The sequence below is a fragment of the Plutella xylostella genome, chromosome 15, assembly GCF_932276165.1.
Source record: "Plutella xylostella chromosome 15, ilPluXylo3.1, whole genome shotgun sequence".
Classification (NCBI taxonomy): Eukaryota; Metazoa; Arthropoda; class Insecta; order Lepidoptera; family Plutellidae; genus Plutella; species Plutella xylostella.
The window spans coordinates 9,525,508-9,541,834 of record NC_063995.1 but is presented as its reverse complement, the minus strand read 5'-3'; the positions used below and the strand labels follow the sequence as shown (position 1 = coordinate 9,541,834).

Below are 16,327 nucleotides of genomic sequence, written 5' to 3'. Positions count from 1 at the left end.
GAGATTTTAATAAACAAATCCATCATAATCCATCCATCATCATACCTATAGCAGTTCACTGCTGGACGTATTCCCTCCCAAAGCACGCCACTGGATTGGACAGACTCTGCAGCTGGGTAGAAACAACTTCCAATCAGAGGTCAATAGAAGAATACAATTGGGCTGGGCAGAATTTGGCAAACTTCGTCAAGTCTTCTCGTCGCCCATACCACAAAGTCTCAAGACGAAAGTCTTTGATCAGTGTGTCCTACCGGTTATGACCTATGGGGCTAAAACGTGGACACTTACTGTGGGACTGGTTCACAAACTGAAGGTCACTCAGCGAGCTATGGAAAGAGCTATGCTTGGAGCTATGCTTGAAAGATCGCATCCGGAACGAAGTAATCTGACAGAGAACTAAAGTCACCGACATAGCTCACCGAGTTAGTAAGCTTAAGTGGCAATGGGCTGGTCACATCTGTCGAAGAACCGATGACCGATGGGGTAAACGTGTTCTGCTGTCTTACTCCCAGCGATGAGTCGCTGACACAATTTCACCTGTATCGCTAATTTGGTACCACCACCGCACATTTTAGACTCACAGTTTGCTGTGACGTCACGCAAGCCAGTCAGTACACACAATACAATTTTATAGAGTGACATCTCTTTTTTTTACCTCTATTCAAATACGAACGCAACATCGCCCTGACATCGGCGCGGCTACCGTTTCAAAAATAATTACTAGTTGTTTTTAGATATATTTTCTACGACAGCGATAATTATATAAGATAATTGAGATTATCTTTAATTGTATTTTTCACTGTTTGTAATATATTTAGGTAGGTACGGTAATTATTTCTCACCGTAGGTAAATCCCCTTTTAATTTGGAGCGCCGCACTTAATAAAATGGATACAGGGACTAAAAAAATATATTATAGTCTCAGATGTCCAGACTCGTATTGAAAAAGTGCCCAGCCCAAAAAGGTTTGTGATCTCTGATTTGTCTAAAATTGATAACTGTCAGAATTCCGTAAGATTACTAATAACAGTGTAGGTTTATCGATAAATGAAGCGTTGGTACTAATAAAAAATTAGTTATTACAATTTGTACAATTCTACATACCCGTCATACACGCTGTACGAGCGTAAACATCCTCCAAATTCGGCAAAATGTGTCCAGCTTGATGTTCCGCTAAACATTGTATAAAAACTCGATAAATAACTTCACTAGCTTGACTACGAATATTTTTCTTCATCTTCCTAATTGCAACCAAGCGTAAATTGTTGCTTTTATCTAGATTATCCTTATAATTAATAAGAAAATTCAAAAAAAACAGCCAACCGCCTATTGACATAAACAATTGTTATGACTTTTATGTTTCTTTTCTAATGGTGCCAGGCTCCTGAAAATTTTAGTTCCTCAAACATTAATTTCAGGACTTTATAGTTTCACTGTAGGATCCAGACCGGCCCTGTGCTATAAGAATCTTACTGACTTTTCTAATTAATGCCCGGGATACGTGTAATTTTTAACTGTTGTAAACAATATTGAATGGTATGGACAAAGGACAGTTTTACTGTAGCTAACGATATTTACTACTTACCTACATTTTCCTTATCTTTTTATGCATATAGGTAGGTCAAAAAAGTACATTGTCATATTTACTGTCCTTTGTATGGACTTTCAAACCACGTAGGTAAATTTTGTTATGGCAACACATTATAAACACTGCTTTACCGACACGATTATTTATCCAGTTGTAAGTATTGCTTCTCACCGCTAGGTGGCATTGTAACATGTTTGGCGCTTGGTGTTATTATTCTGAGCTCATGGAATATCTTGAAATCACAGAGTATTACTGTAATGACAAAATGACAGCGTATTTTTTTATTTGACATTGACATTGACCATGTTTTGTTTTGGATGTGTAAATTATTTACATTTTTGGAAGAAATCGGAAGAATATTAAAATAAAACGAGTAAACTTATAATCTAAATATGTTGGAAACATAATTTCTTCAACATTTTATTCATTTCAAACTAAATTCAATTTAGGGATGTAAGTACCTATGTACATAGTCACAACTACGTAGGTTGGTTTATTTTAAGTAGTTAGGGATAAAGTTTCCGATATCTCCATTCCAGAACCACAATGCATCTGCAACCACCAACGCCTAAAGAGCCGCAAGCCCCTACGCAGCCGCGGGTGCGGCAGCCGCCACCGCCCCCGAAGCAGCGGCAGCCCCCGCCGGTGCCACGGTGCGCCACCGCACACGCTCCGCCGCCGCCTAAGGAACGCCAGCCGCCTCCACCGCCCAAGGAACGCAAGGCTCCTCCGGCACCCAGGGTGCGCCAGGCCCCACCCCCGCCGCGGGTCCGCCAGCCACCGCCCGAGCCTAGACGCGCCTCGGCTCAACGCCCACCGCAGCCTAAAGAGCGCCAACAGCCACCGGCCCCAAAAGAAACTAAAGATCCCCAGGCAAGGTCTAATGTAAATAGCAGAGAAGTGGTCACTACAGAAAGTTTGGCAGAGGGGATAGCACTCTCTGGACTCTCTCTTACAGATAAATAATATTTATAAATACTACTCAAGGATTATTTATTATAAACTTCCTTAGGAATGGGTTAGGAAACTTTAAAATGCATGCACTTACCATTTGTTTCTTTGGTGTAGGTATGTAATATTTTCGAATAATTTTGGTACTCAAGAGAAGTACTAGTAGTACCTAGTATGTTCCTTGGTACTGAGGTACCTATCCCTGTTTTTTTCCATCATGTTGCCTACCCACATTTTTTTTTTTACATGTAGGTAGTAAAAATACATAATCATAATCATTTATCTATAAGTACATGTTTATCTGATCAAATTTTTGGTGGAGTTTGGTAATGTTTTTGAATACATATTCTATTATTGTGTTTTTAGTCATATTTCTTTTTTTTCTACCTTATACTTCTTATTAGTGTTGTTGGTTGTGTTTTTAAATGCATGAATAAATATGCCTTTTTGTTATCTGCCTTGTTTCTATTCAAATATGTAACTTTTATCTACATAAACTATGCTCCACTGCTATCTCTGAAGCCAAGCAGCAGCACAACTCTGTCGGCATTGCTCGTCTAATCAGCAGTTCTCGATTTGTGTCCCGCGTAGGGCATGCAATACCGTAATACCGGTATTGCGTAATACCGGTATCCAGACAAAATCCACGCTTTTTTCAATACCGGTATTGAAAGTTAATACCGGAATCGGATTTTTTTAAAAATATAAATCAAGCGATTAAGATATAGTTAGCCCTGTGCTCCTATATACTATGAAAGTGCACTTGTTTTCAACCGTTACATGCGGTTTTTGGCCTTGGGAAACCTACTTGTTGTCCATGCGTTCTAAAATTTTAACTCTAATACTCAATTCTCGTAAAAAATATTACATAATACAGAATTTGATTGCTTTTTCTTGTTATATTTTGCCCTTTACGACCTTTAAACAAAATATATGCCATTTATAACAAGGAAGTCTAATACACATTTAGAACTCAATACCGGTATTGAAAATATTACCGGTATTGCATGCCCTAGTCCCGCGAGAGGGCCCAAGAAGTAGGAACAACCATGTCGTAAAATAAAGTAAATGTATTAACATATAACTATAATTATGTAACCATAAATCCATCTATGTAATCTTTGAATAGATACCTAGTTGACACGCACTTCCTCAATCACTACGTGGGCATAGGATACTGATAGCAAAGCACTGCAGCCCGCTCCCGAAATTGCCATGATAAATCATTTGTTTTTTGCTATAACTGCTGAAAGTAATATAAAATGTTTGGTAAAGTTTCTACGATTTTGGTTGTGTTATTTTTGAGCTCGGTGTTTTCGAGAAGTGTCCCGATTCCTGTGGCGGATGTTGATGGACTGGAGATAGTGATGGTGGAGGATACGGCTCCGCTGGTGAGGAACGCATGGATGGAAGACTCCGCCGTGTTCCACGAAACCCACTGCCCTGAAGGACTCCAGATGGACGCCTTGGGAATTTGCAGAGAAGTTTGGGGCGACGAAGACTATGTGTATATGGAAAGAAATTTCTATAAATAAATGTGTAAACAGTAAAACTACGTAAAATTTACTTGAAATTATTTTTATTGATTTCAATAAAGTTATGAAAGTTTTACTGAACTTTATTCGTTGTTACGAAACCATAATGCACTTATGTTATTTTATAGATAAACAAATTGACAGGGCTTTCATGGTAATCTAGAATCTAGACCCATCGCTCGATGTAGCGCCAGGTGTCGATCTGGTCTAGGAGGGGGTTGAGGAGGCGCGGGAGGGCACCGCCCACGGTCTTGGAGATGGCGCCACTGAAGCGGTTCACGTAGTCAACGATGACCTCGTTGATGATGGCGTTGACGATGTGGTCGATGTTGCCTCCGCCGATCACTCCGTTGAGGTTGGCCTGGGAAGCAGAAGGAATTGTGTTAAAAAGAAGCCCCTGGGCCTCCGCAAGTTCCCTCTATAACGCTATAGGTACGTTGACTGGCTAATCCTTTCAACACTATGATAACTAACCCTACAATTAACCTTATTTAATTTGCGTAAATGTGTAAGTACAGTCTGCTACGTTAGCTACACTTTTGTACCTTGTACCTATGTCAAACTCACAAACCGCCTAGTATGTAGTAGTAACCGCCTATTCATGTATTCAAACGTTTTTTCTTGAATGTGGTAATTTACAAACGCTACTAGTGAGGTTTGATTAATGACAAAGTGACCGTTAAGTTGAGCACACCTTCAAGGAGGGTAGTTCGAAGGCGGGGTTCTCGATCCAGTCGATGAGGATGGACTTCTCGTCCTCCGACTGCTTCAGGTGCAGGAGACCCTTCAGCCGGAGGTTCTCCACTACGAACCTGCAATTCAAAATAATGAGTAAGTATTGTAAGAAATATATACTTAAGTAGTTACAGGATAGAAAGCTGATAAGATAGATCTGATAGGTATTAAGGAAAAGGTGCTACACCCGATAGTGAGAGTATAATATGGATTATTAAAACATTAGACAGGTAAGAATCGCAAATCAATGATAAATACCTATATTTTTTTGATAAGATGATTAAGATAAAACCGACCGTAACTACCTAATACCTAACAGTAGGTACTTATAGTACTTTAATTTTCTGGGCATGATTATGAATGTAGAATAGAATAGATTCTTATTCGTTATTGTACACAAAAAACATGATCAAAATTACAAAAATCTTAATCATATAATATATGTAACTATCAGTGTTTTATTTTTATTTTATTTTTTCTTCTTTTTTTTGTTTATAGCTAGGCTAGGTACCTTTAGTCATAATTTTTCTTAAGTTTAGAATAATTTATTTAGATTGTATTGTGTACATAGATATTTACAGTTTGATTAAATGATTTACTTTTAATATTTTACAGCAATATTTTCACTTTACTTTTTAGCAACACTATCAGTAAGTATAGATAGAATACCTAAGTATAAAAATAACTTACTCAGCTTCTCCATCTCCGTAGAGGGGGATCGCGGTGAACAGATCTCCGAGCAGCTTGTAGCGGTCTGTCAACCAAAACAAACTTATGAACTAACTAACTTTTGATACTTATTTATTAGTATACCAAGTTCAAGAAAGGAACTTTAAGTTGTGTCGAGATAAAATCTATGTCTGTCCCTTTCTGTCCGTATTACTGTTGAAGCAAGGCAGTAATTAATTACTTAATTACTGGTATTTGAGATCGACATTATTAGCTTAAAGTTCCTTTCTGCATTAATATTTAACTAGAAAGTGCTTTTATAAAGCAAATTATAGTTATAGAAAAGCTCGTAAAGCAGTAGAGAGGTAGATAGACTGACCAGCGCTGATGTAGATCCTGGGCACGGTGATGTCGAGGTCGAAGGTCATGGTGCGCAGGCGCAGGTTGCTCTTGTTCACCACGAAGCCGCCGACGCCGGTCACCAGACCGCCCTCGATCCCGAGGAGCAGGCTGTAATCATAAAGCTTGTTAATCCAAATATTCGATAAGAATTGCAGTGCCGTTCGTTGTATTGTGTTGTGACTTGTGATCAATCGATAGCATTATAAGGAGAGTGCCAGAAGTTAAGTCACTCCAGCAGATATATCTATGTAGGTAATGTCCACCTCGTGATACATAAAATGTCAATGTAATAGATATTCGCGGTTAATGGTAAACGAATTCTCTATTCGAGACCACGATAGGCATTCGTAACGTGGGACGCCGGACCGCTGGACCATAGACATAAGTGGCCGGTAGTGGCTGGATGGGACTGTCAAGGACAAAGTGCTGTGGCACTCCTAAAGAAAGACCTATATGTCCAACTGTAGACGATTATGGGCTGATGATGATGATGATTAATATACACTGGTAGTTATACTCACTTGATAAGCCGAGCAGGTACTTCAAACTCCAGCTCTTCCACCACGAGGGGGTCCAGAGGGGGAATGCCGAAGATGTAAGATCCATTGCTGATGACCACCCTCAGGTAGGTGATGAGAGACCTCACCATGATGTCGATGAGGATCTGGTTCCTCTCAGGGGCTTCGACCTCGCCGGAGACGACGGTGATCGGGTGGCTTGGCTCGTCATTGACGGTCCTGGGCGGCTTGGCCGTACTGGACTGGCTTGGCTTCACGGTGATTCCTGGAATATTGGGTTTGTGAGAACTGCTTGTATAGAGGTTTTATATTTTATGAGTTTAGAATACGATGAGTCAATTAAAATAAGAAGAGCTGCAGGCGTACGGCTATAAAAATAGGGATATTGTTATCCCTGCTCCCTCTGAGAGGGGTATGTGTTTTTAGATAATGAGGTATTCAAGTAGCAATTTTTATGTAGGTAGACTCACTTCCCGAGAGTTCGTCAGGCACAGGCAGGGCAGCCTCCACAACCTGCACTTTGCTCGGCGGCTTGGCCGTACTGGACTGGCTTGGCTTCACGGTGATCCCTGGAATAATGTCTTTGTGAGAACTCCTTGTTATAGGTACACACAACATAAGTCGACATGTAAAATAAGACTAAATTATAAATGATGTTCTTCCGTAACCTCATGAATCACTTTTTCAAATAAACATAAAAAACAATTTAAGTAATTGATAGCCCTAAATTAAGGAATAAGAACAAAAACAGTAAGATATCCCACGACAGTCAGAATTTAAATAAAGTTTTATAGTGTTGGTATTATTCTGTTGCTTAGTTATCTTTGTTGGATTCTAAGTAAGTAGGTACACTAACTTCCGGAGAGTTCGTCAGGCACAGGCAGGGCCTCTACCACCTGAATTTTGCTCGGCGCTGCATCGACGGACCTGGGCGGCTTGGCCGTACTGGAGTGGCTCGGCTTTACGGTGATCCCTGGAATATTGGCTTTGTTAGAACTCCTTGTTATATAGGTACAGAAGACGACATGTAAAATAAGACTAAAGTGTAAATGAAGTTCTTCCGAAACCACATGATCTAGTGGTCAAATTGAACAACTTTTTAAAAGAAACACAAAAACCCTTCTTAAACAGTACATACGATGTCCCACGACACTCAGAATTTAAATAACGTGTTTGAGTGTTGATATTTTTCTGTTGCTTATAGTTATCTTTGTCGGACTCTAGCTACACTTACTTCCGGAGAGTTCGTCAGGCACAGGCAGGGCTGCCTCTACCACTTGAATTTTACTCGGCGCTACATCGACGGACCTGGGCGGCTTGGCCGTACTGGAATGGCTAGGCTTCACGGTAATCCCTGGAATATTGGCTCTGTTAGTCCTTATTCTATATTCTATTCTAAACTCCTACCTTTGTCCACATCGACACACTTTGAGACTTGGCTGAGGCACTGCCGTGCCCCCATATACGTAATACGTATATTTCGTGAACTGGATAGATTAGGATGATTCAGATTACAAGATCTTCACTAGACCAGTTAACCTACGCAGTCAAATTATGGTCTCCCCCTAGAAGTGCCCAGTGTCTAATCTTGCTGTTCCGAAGAGGTGCTGTCATGACATGCATGGCATTCATGCATGTCATGAAGCAACAGAAATTATAAAGAATAATAAAATTGTAGCCCTAATAAGCTTTTTCTTGGCACTTGTTTCGGTTGGTAAGTTAGAGTTGTCGCACTCTAGGTTTACATGATTTACGTCCACTCACTCTGGAAGCCATTGCTCTCCACAACCTGCACGCTGGAGGCGGTCGCCGCCGCGACTATCGCTAGTAATATGAAGACTTTCATTCTGAAAAGAAGAAACACTTTCTAGAACAAAATAAATATATAACTGGGATTAATAATAAAATTTACAGGCACTCTATAGTTAGCTCTCTCTATAATTAGCATTTTTTTATAGCTACATATACATAGAATCGTAAATATTAATGCTGTACCTATAGGTATAAGTTGTAATTTTCCTGTTAAGTACCATTAATTTAGGTATATAGGAAGACCTATGTAAGTATAATGTAGTCCCAAGTGTCTGTGTAGATTTTCCCCCAGGAGTGCAAAAAAAAAAAATATTATTAATAATATATAGGTATATATATATAAAAGATAAAATATATATATTATAAGCTTCCACATTGAGTAGTGAGTAGTTAAAAGATGAAGACAAAAAACAACCAAACTCTCACAATATATTGATCTCTCAAAAAGGCACGGACATAAAGTCTGTGGAGTGATAATAAAATCTTTAAAAAAAAAAAAAAAAGTATAATGTAGTTGTAGGTAGGTACTTACCTGAGTTTTTCACAGCACCAATTTTCAACAAGCACTGTGATTTTCCTGATATGTTCATTTCATTTAAATTAAGCTGCTTATCAGAGGCAATCAGCAGTGATTTAATATTTTTAATCGTCCCTAGAACTGTTTTGAAGATCATGATCAAAGTGATCGATTAGTGCAAGTTTATCATTGTTTGTTAGGAAATGTTTTACATTTGAATTAGGTACCGCAGACGTAAATTTTGTTTTCATGAGCGAATGAGTGAGAATTCAGTCAATAAAAGGTTCCTGTGTTCCTGTAGACAAAATTACGATTTTCAGTTAAAAGAAGGTGTTTGAGGAGCTGTTTTGATGCTACCAAAAAATGTACTTACAGGTATTGAAAAAGCGGTATATAGTAATAAACAAATTATAAACAAACAAAAAACCTGACTGCACGCTAAAAAGATGAAAACAAGTCCCAATGTTAATGGAAAGTATCGTAGGCGGGGACCAGCAGAGGGTTCACCATTTAGCTGAATGTTACTTAGAAAACGGCCTTGAGTGGCGGTCAAGTTTTTTTTATTTGTAACTTTTTAGTTGTTTTTATTTTATGAAATTTTACGTCAGTAGTTCATGATCATTTTTTATTTCAATAATTTTGGTGTTGTTATTTAAATACCTTCAATATGCATATTTTTGTAATGTGAAAATCAAGCCTTTTCATTTGATACCTTACACGGCAAAGTTGAATTATTATTTTTTCGATCATCACGTTATGTCCTCTAGAGGGCGCTATGTACATTTTAATGGAACGTCACATAGCCTATAACCATCGCGCCATCAATACGCTTCTAACAATACCTCATACATCAAAATCTATCAAGCCGTTTAGGCTACAGGAGGGAACAAAGAAACAGACAAACATACATACATACAATCAAAAAACATTACCCTCCTCCTTCGGCAGTCGGGTGAAAAGGAGTAAGACAGGGGGTCATTCTGAACTTTTGCTCTACGAGTTTTGGAAATTAACAAAAAAAAACCTTTTTCATACAAACTTTGTTGGACATGTGACTTTTTACCATGGAAAACGAATATTTTTTTTCGCGAATTTGCAAATCTCGTAGAACAAAAGTTGTTCAGAATGAGCCCTTGAGTCATCCCCTTTTGGCTTAGTATAGCCCTTTTGCGACACTATGTATTTACTTTGCTTTGTCGTCGGGGTTCAGTTGGCTGGAGAATGCCCGAAACTTATTATCTACACTTTAATACTTGTAGTTACCTTTCTACAAGTAAATACCACATTTGTTTGAGAAAGCTAATCGGGTTCCGAGTATAGAGTAAAGTGGCACCCCTATTAATTTCTACTCTTTCCTGGTGCCTACCAGTGTAAGTAAGAATTATACTTACTTACCCTAAAATCACCCAAAATGTACTTGAACATAATTGTCAATAAAGTTGGCGAGTAAAAGTTCGACCCACTGTGCAAACTTACATGTGTGCGTGTCACTGCGTGTGCTGTGTGAAGAGCATTGAAAACCCAAAATTGGCGCGGCACGTCACCCTGTACGGGCCCTTAATGGCGGTGGTCTTAACGATTTGGTATTGGTTTAGAGATAAATTAATAAGCAACATTACAAACGTTCCTCGCTTCCGAAAACGGTTGGTCATACAACTCATACATGTAATTCGTTGTTCTGAAAAAACTTTCGTAGGTCTTTAAATAACAAGGTTGTGTAGGTACATCGGAACATTTCTAATTCAAAATATACATACGTAACTACTTATAAGTATATTATATTTTTGTATCTATAGGTATTATCTACATTGATACACTATCGCTTATATTACACACGTTTGTATAGCATCTAGAGCCACGGTTCCACATAGCTCCACGTGTTATTAGAGGAAGACATGGGAAGATGGAGATACTGGCATGGGGAGAGGACCTAGATCCAATACAATACAATACAATAATCTTTATTTGCACACCATAAAAAAACTTAAATCTAACTTAAATAACAGAGATGCACAAATGGCGGTCTTATCGCTAAAAGCGATCTCTTCCAGACAACCGTTGTAAGAAAAGAACTAAACATAGAAAAGGGCATTTACAAGGTGTATTTACAAATAATATTTTAAAAAGATCCTTCAGAAGTCTTTGGCCAGCAGTGGTATGCTTGATGATCTACCTAGAGCCACGGCTCCACATAGCTCCACGTGTTGACCTGCTGCAGTACTGGGTTCAATATCTGCGGCAGCGCCAGGGCGGCCAGGCGGGCCAGCGCCCCGCGCAGACGCCGCGCGTGCGTCATCAGACCCTGGCATTAGGATACGGCCGGACAGGCAGGCTACTTGCTTAGAACCTAGAGCCTAGTAAGTAGCTTATGAAGGGTAAATAGATGCGGCAGGAGACACAAACACCTAATTTGATACGCTTGTTTTATTATGGTATCTCTAAAGCCACGGCTCAACATAGCTCCACGTGTTGACCTGCTGCAGCAGTGGGTTCAATATCTGCGGCAGCGCCAGGGCGGCCAGGCGGGCCAGCGCCCCGCGCAGGCGCCGCGCGTGCGTCACCAGACCCTGGCTCACTATGGCGTTCACCACCCCGCCACCGCCCACCACGCCGTTGAGATCTGACTGGAAAGCACTTAGAGGCATCAGTGGCGTAGATTTCTGAGCTAGCCTATAGCAAGTACATGACAGTGCTTGAAAGAGAGGTGATGGGAGTTGGACATTGGGACGTGAATGTGGAAGACCTAAAACGCCTTTGCCCACAGCAATGAAAATAAAAACTTTAATTTTCAGGCTTTTGATTAAGTTATTGTCGTTGTAGACCCATCACACCCCAAAGATGCAAAGAGACCTACAAACTTACATCCGCCAGTTAGGTAGGATAGGTGCTTAATGTCAAAGTCTGTCTCACCTTGATGGAGGGCAGGGAGAACTGTGCATCCTCGAGCCAGCCGATGACGATGGACCTACCGTCATCAGACCGCTTCAAGTGCACGCGAGCACTCACACCGAACTCACTTACGAAGAACCTGTAATCGAACATACTATTGCTTATAGCACCTGGCCTGAACTTAACAATTTTTTAAGTCTCATGTTAGATGTCAAATATCTACAGGTCACAGGTCCTCCCCGGGTTGTATTTTACCTACACTAGCTAAAGCTTACCATTGTTTATCAATAAAAACGAATGCTACTTTACTATTTGGTTGACATAAAACACTTCCTTCATAAGGTATGGTGCATTCGCAGGCCTATTTCAACTTACTCAGCTTCCCCGTCTCCGTACAGAGGAATGGAATTCAAAATAATTCCGGATAGCTTGTAGTGGTCTGAAAAAATGCAAGGAATATAGGTACTTAGTTACTAAAGTATTTTAGGAATATACCTAAGTAAGCTACCAATTAAGTCACTAAGTAGTTGTTAAGTATGTTCACATTCTTACCAGCCTTAACATGTATTTGCGGTAGAGAGACGTCCAGGTCGAGGGTGAGAGAGCTGAGCTGCAGGTGGCTGGTGTTCACCACGAACCCACCCAGCCCAGTCACGTTGCCTTTCTCGATCTCCATGAACAACCTGGTATAAAAGACAACTGTAGGTATAAGGTATATTCACTATAGGGGTGTCCACAAACAATATTAGTCTATGGGGGTGTCTGTCTGCTGTATGTAAGTACCTACCTGCAAATTCTTTTTCAGGATATAGAAGTCCACAGCTGGAAGTAGACCTATCTCAAAGCACGTTACTGGATGCGATTTATAGCTTTCCGCATCGAATCTTTACGAGCCACCTTTTTCAACTAGTCATCACATATAGCCGGAGGGCTTCCTTCACTATACCACCGCTGAACCTTGGTTCAGCAAGCCTAAAAGTATTGAAAATATTTACCAGATACTATCGGAGGGGATTTCGATTTGAAACTGTTCTAACTGCAACGGATCCATGGGCCGGATGTTGAAGGTCTCCGAACCATTGACAATGAACCTCCTTACGAGGTTTATGAACTGTTTCACGAGAAGGTCCACCAGGATCTGCTGGTTAGCATCTGTATAAGTAGCTTGTGTGGAGGTCACTGTAACAAGGAGAGGAGCTTAAAGAGATGTAGGGTTTGTCTGCTGCTAAATCTAGGCTTATTAGTGTTAAGTAGATGGTGTAGTGTAGATCAGCCTGAATCCAGTCCGTTCACAATCCCCAGGCCCCAGCAGTTCCCCGTCTGCAACTCAGGCTAACCTCACTGGATAACCCTTTCAACAAGATGACAAACCCTATACCAGCTATTTATTGTCACTGATACGCGTTGGGTACTTACTGTTATATGCGTTGGTGTCTGTGGTGATGTTTGCTTGTGAAAGCTCCATGTTATCAGAGGAGACTGGAGTCGCAGCTACAAGAAACACTTCTAGCAATGCTATACAAATTATAGACGGTACTGTAACCATGTCTTACCTATGTTAGCTACCTACCGAAACAGCTGATTTCAGTCTAAACTACGAGCACATGGGTTAGGTGGGTAGGTATTTATCTTAATGATGATGATGGAATAGATTGTATCTGCATATTGTAGTAGGTAACTATACATAATACTAACATAAATAATAATAATGTATTAATAATTGTTATAAATTTAAGTATGTTTACCTACCGATAAATTATTCTCGTAGGTCGTATACTGCTCACAAAAATTACGTGGTTGCCAAAATTTTCTACAGTGCGTAGTGTACCGGCAAATATACCGTCACTATTATTTTGATGTGCACCTATAGTTGATCCACCTGCGGAGTTTATTGAATTTTGAAATCAAACAACACTAGCTCGTTAATTAATGTTGTTAGTTTTTATTTCAGTCATAAATAATGGCGGCGATCAGTCGCCAAGTCTCGTACAGTCCCAGGACAGAGTTGAGGGTCTCCACGAAGTCCGCTGCGAAGGTGCTCACGATGACGCCGTTGAACCGGGTCAGGTAGTCGGCTAAGGTATCCTCTATGATGGCGTTGAAGATCTCGTCTATGTTGCCGTCAAACTCCGTGGCGGACTGGAAATTTATAACAGTGTGTGGAATGTAGGTAGAGGTAGGTACCTAAGCCTCTAGGCGGTGGACAGATTGAATGATGAAGCGGTTATCATCATACTTATCTATTCTGGTTTCTATAGGTACCTAAACACCGGGTTAGAGTCTTGGTTAAACAGGGATTGAATATTGAGTAGGTAATACCTAAAAGCGAAGGCATTTAAATACTGACGGCGGTTTTTAGAGTAGAGTAGACTATGGATAACGGGATGAATGATGATGATTTTAGATACGATGTAAATGTCATCTCACCGTAATCTTAGCGATGCTGAAATGGGCGTCATCGCCTAATTTATCGATAAGAATCGACTTTCCATTCTTCGATTGTTTCAAATATACTGTGCCCCAAAATCTGAGCTCAGTAACGGTTAGCCTGAAAAAAAATAGAATATATAAATACCTAACTACCTACCTGCCTGAAAAAAAATAGGTAGGTACTATAACATTATGTAACGCATTGTCACTCACTCAATCTTTCCCTTTCCTGCAAGTGGTACAACGTGAAACACATCTCCTTTCATTTCATATGTATCTGAAAGGAAATGTGGTTGAACCGTTAACTTATTGCTATTTGATGGATATAGGTATATACTTATTATTTTTTAAGGAAACAATTTAATAAATTTGTGTATGCTATTCAAACATGGCATCAAACCTGACTGAAACTTTATGCTTGGGAAAGCAATGTCCACTTGTATAGAAAGTTCCTCCCGGTTGAAATCCGACCGTAACGTTTCAAACCCCCCAAGTCCTGAAAGAGTAGCGTTCTTTGCACTGGCCTCAATGCTGAAAATATAATAAAATACTTAATATTAGTTAGTTATGTAGGTAATTCATTATGATTATCATATACATATCTGACTATACTAATTTTAATTATTATCACAGGTTGGTACTTATACCGAGAATCGCTCATACTGATGAATCTTTGACATTTTACTAGTCCTATTTAATATTATGGTAAAAAAAGCTATTGAAATTAATTAGTTCCCTAAGATACTTGCTTGATTACATCACTTTTGAGCTCTTTCTCGATGAAGTCGAAATGCCAGGGGTCCATCACAGGGACGTTGTTGTCGACATCCCCATCACGGATCAAGTTCCTCACCATCTCAAACAGCTGTTTAATTATGGCATCAGCGATAAAGCGACCTTCGCTTTTGATTTCAGAAATTCTTGATACTGGAATACATTGTAGTACTTACTTATAAGTTATTAACTCGCCCGCTATGGACGTCATAAAATACACTGCCGGGCAATGAAAAAGTTCAACTCACAAAATTCCAACAACAAACGACCCCAATTTTTTAAAAGATTTCATTTAAAATTGGATTAAAATATTTTATTTCGTAATATCCTGATGCTCTGATAAGTGTAGGTACTTCAATGTTGCAGAAGACGGCATTAAGCTAGCCTTTTCCGTTTAGAAGTAATTTAGTGCTTTTCTGAGTGGAACCTTTTCATTGCCCGTGAGTGTAATATCGTCGATGAAGGGGTTTCCATAAGAAGTGAAAGAGAAAAGTCACAATTTTCTTACATAAAATTCGTAGTTATAAAAATCTAGATGATGCCCTAATGGTTGTGTACTTACCGACCGATGCATCAATATTATACCCAACCCCCACGCACAATAATAAACAAAATATCAGCTTCATTTTAATTTATTATATACACCCTACAGATCTATGACTGTAGGTAAAGTACGTAATTTTTACACAAGTTAACTGCTTACGAGGAATGACAATATAATGAAATTATGATTGGTAATTAATGTAATTGGTGGCCCTGAAAAGGTATTTCGAAAGACATTTCGAAATTTCGTTAGGATAGCATCGTCTAATCAAATAAATGCCATATTCGTGGCAGTTGAGCATTTCCAAAGAGATATTTGTTGTGATTACTTTTAGGGCCTTTCACAATGTCTGGTTAGCGGCTACCTGTGGGATAAAAGACTTGCTGTCAGACAGTGACATAATTTTATCTCACTAGCCACTAACCAGACATTGTGAAACAGGCCCTTAGGATAATAAAACGTAAAACCCCGTCTGTGGATACGCCTGATGGGTTAATAAAAGCGTCTCCATACCATTCTGGCAAAGGAAACCACAATGGTATCTAAAGAGATCCTTGACACAATTCTGCAATTCACCGGATTTAAATCTAACTAAGCATATCGGCGCTCCTTTAATAAAATGTTATGTTACACTTTTACAGGCATTTAACAATGGCAAGGCGGACTCCATTGTGGCCTGAAAAGGCAATGGGAGATTCGACAGCCATATTTGTCAAGCCCATGTGTTGTGATTGTAGGGTTGCATAAACTTGATGACTCATGTTCAGATTTAGAAATCTTAGGAGTGTAGGTACTTCTTCTCCAGAAACACACGCTCCTATCCAGCAGATAGTTACTACGTATTCCTGAGTCATTTTAGATTACACCATACCGAAACTATAATCATCATCAGCCCTCATTCGTCTGGACATAAGCCTATCTCACGAAGCGCTACTACACGGTCGCCCTGCCCCATCACAACCAC

The 16,327-nt window shown here is 39.7% G+C and overlaps 2 protein-coding genes, 1 long non-coding RNA gene and 1 other non-coding gene across 8 annotated transcripts; 1 reads left to right on the top strand and 3 right to left on the bottom strand.

Moving 5' to 3' along the window:
- Nucleotides 1–1,859: 1,859 nt before the first annotated feature.
- On the top strand, nt 1,860–2,991 carry LOC119691253. Its single transcript, XR_007267113.1, has 2 exons — nt 1,860–2,040; nt 2,127–2,991. It is a non-coding gene; the product is annotated as an uncharacterized LOC119691253 (transcript).
- Nucleotides 2,992–4,100: 1,109 nt separating this feature from the next.
- LOC105383567 lies at nt 4,101–8,879 on the bottom strand. Of its 5 annotated transcripts, XM_048626033.1 has the most exons (10): nt 8,742–8,876; nt 8,162–8,244; nt 7,632–7,751; nt 7,254–7,370; nt 6,868–6,966; nt 6,401–6,662; nt 5,857–5,987; nt 5,499–5,562; nt 4,768–4,885; nt 4,101–4,434 (listed from the first exon to the last, which is right to left on the bottom strand). In XM_048626033.1, the coding sequence occupies exons 2-10, from the start codon at nt 8,241–8,243 to the stop codon at nt 4,240–4,242; spliced, it is 1,188 nt and encodes a 395-aa protein (XP_048481990.1). In that variant the 5' UTR covers nt 8,244; nt 8,742–8,876; the 3' UTR covers nt 4,101–4,239. The 5 variants fall into 5 exon arrangements, with proteins under 5 accessions (XP_048481990.1, XP_048481991.1, XP_048481992.1 ...); XM_048626034.1 differs by lacking the exon at nt 6,868–6,966 and having other exon boundaries at nt 8,742–8,879; XM_048626035.1 differs by lacking the exon at nt 7,254–7,370 and having other exon boundaries at nt 8,742–8,874.
- A 2,285-nt stretch (nt 8,880–11,164) lies between these two features.
- LOC125489569 lies at nt 11,165–13,080 on the bottom strand. Its single transcript, XM_048625703.1, has 6 exons — nt 13,032–13,080; nt 12,611–12,794; nt 12,168–12,298; nt 11,991–12,054; nt 11,637–11,754; nt 11,165–11,350 (listed from the first exon to the last, which is right to left on the bottom strand). Exons 1-6 carry the CDS (start codon nt 13,078–13,080, stop codon nt 11,165–11,167), a joined length of 732 nt encoding a protein of 243 aa, XP_048481660.1.
- Nucleotides 13,081–13,559: 479 nt separating this feature from the next.
- On the bottom strand, nt 13,560–14,314 carry LOC105383641. Its single transcript, XR_007267114.1, has 3 exons — nt 14,259–14,314; nt 14,043–14,163; nt 13,560–13,754 (listed from the first exon to the last, which is right to left on the bottom strand). It is a non-coding gene; the product is annotated as an uncharacterized LOC105383641 (long non-coding RNA).
- Between the last annotated feature and the right edge of the window lie 2,013 nt (nt 14,315–16,327).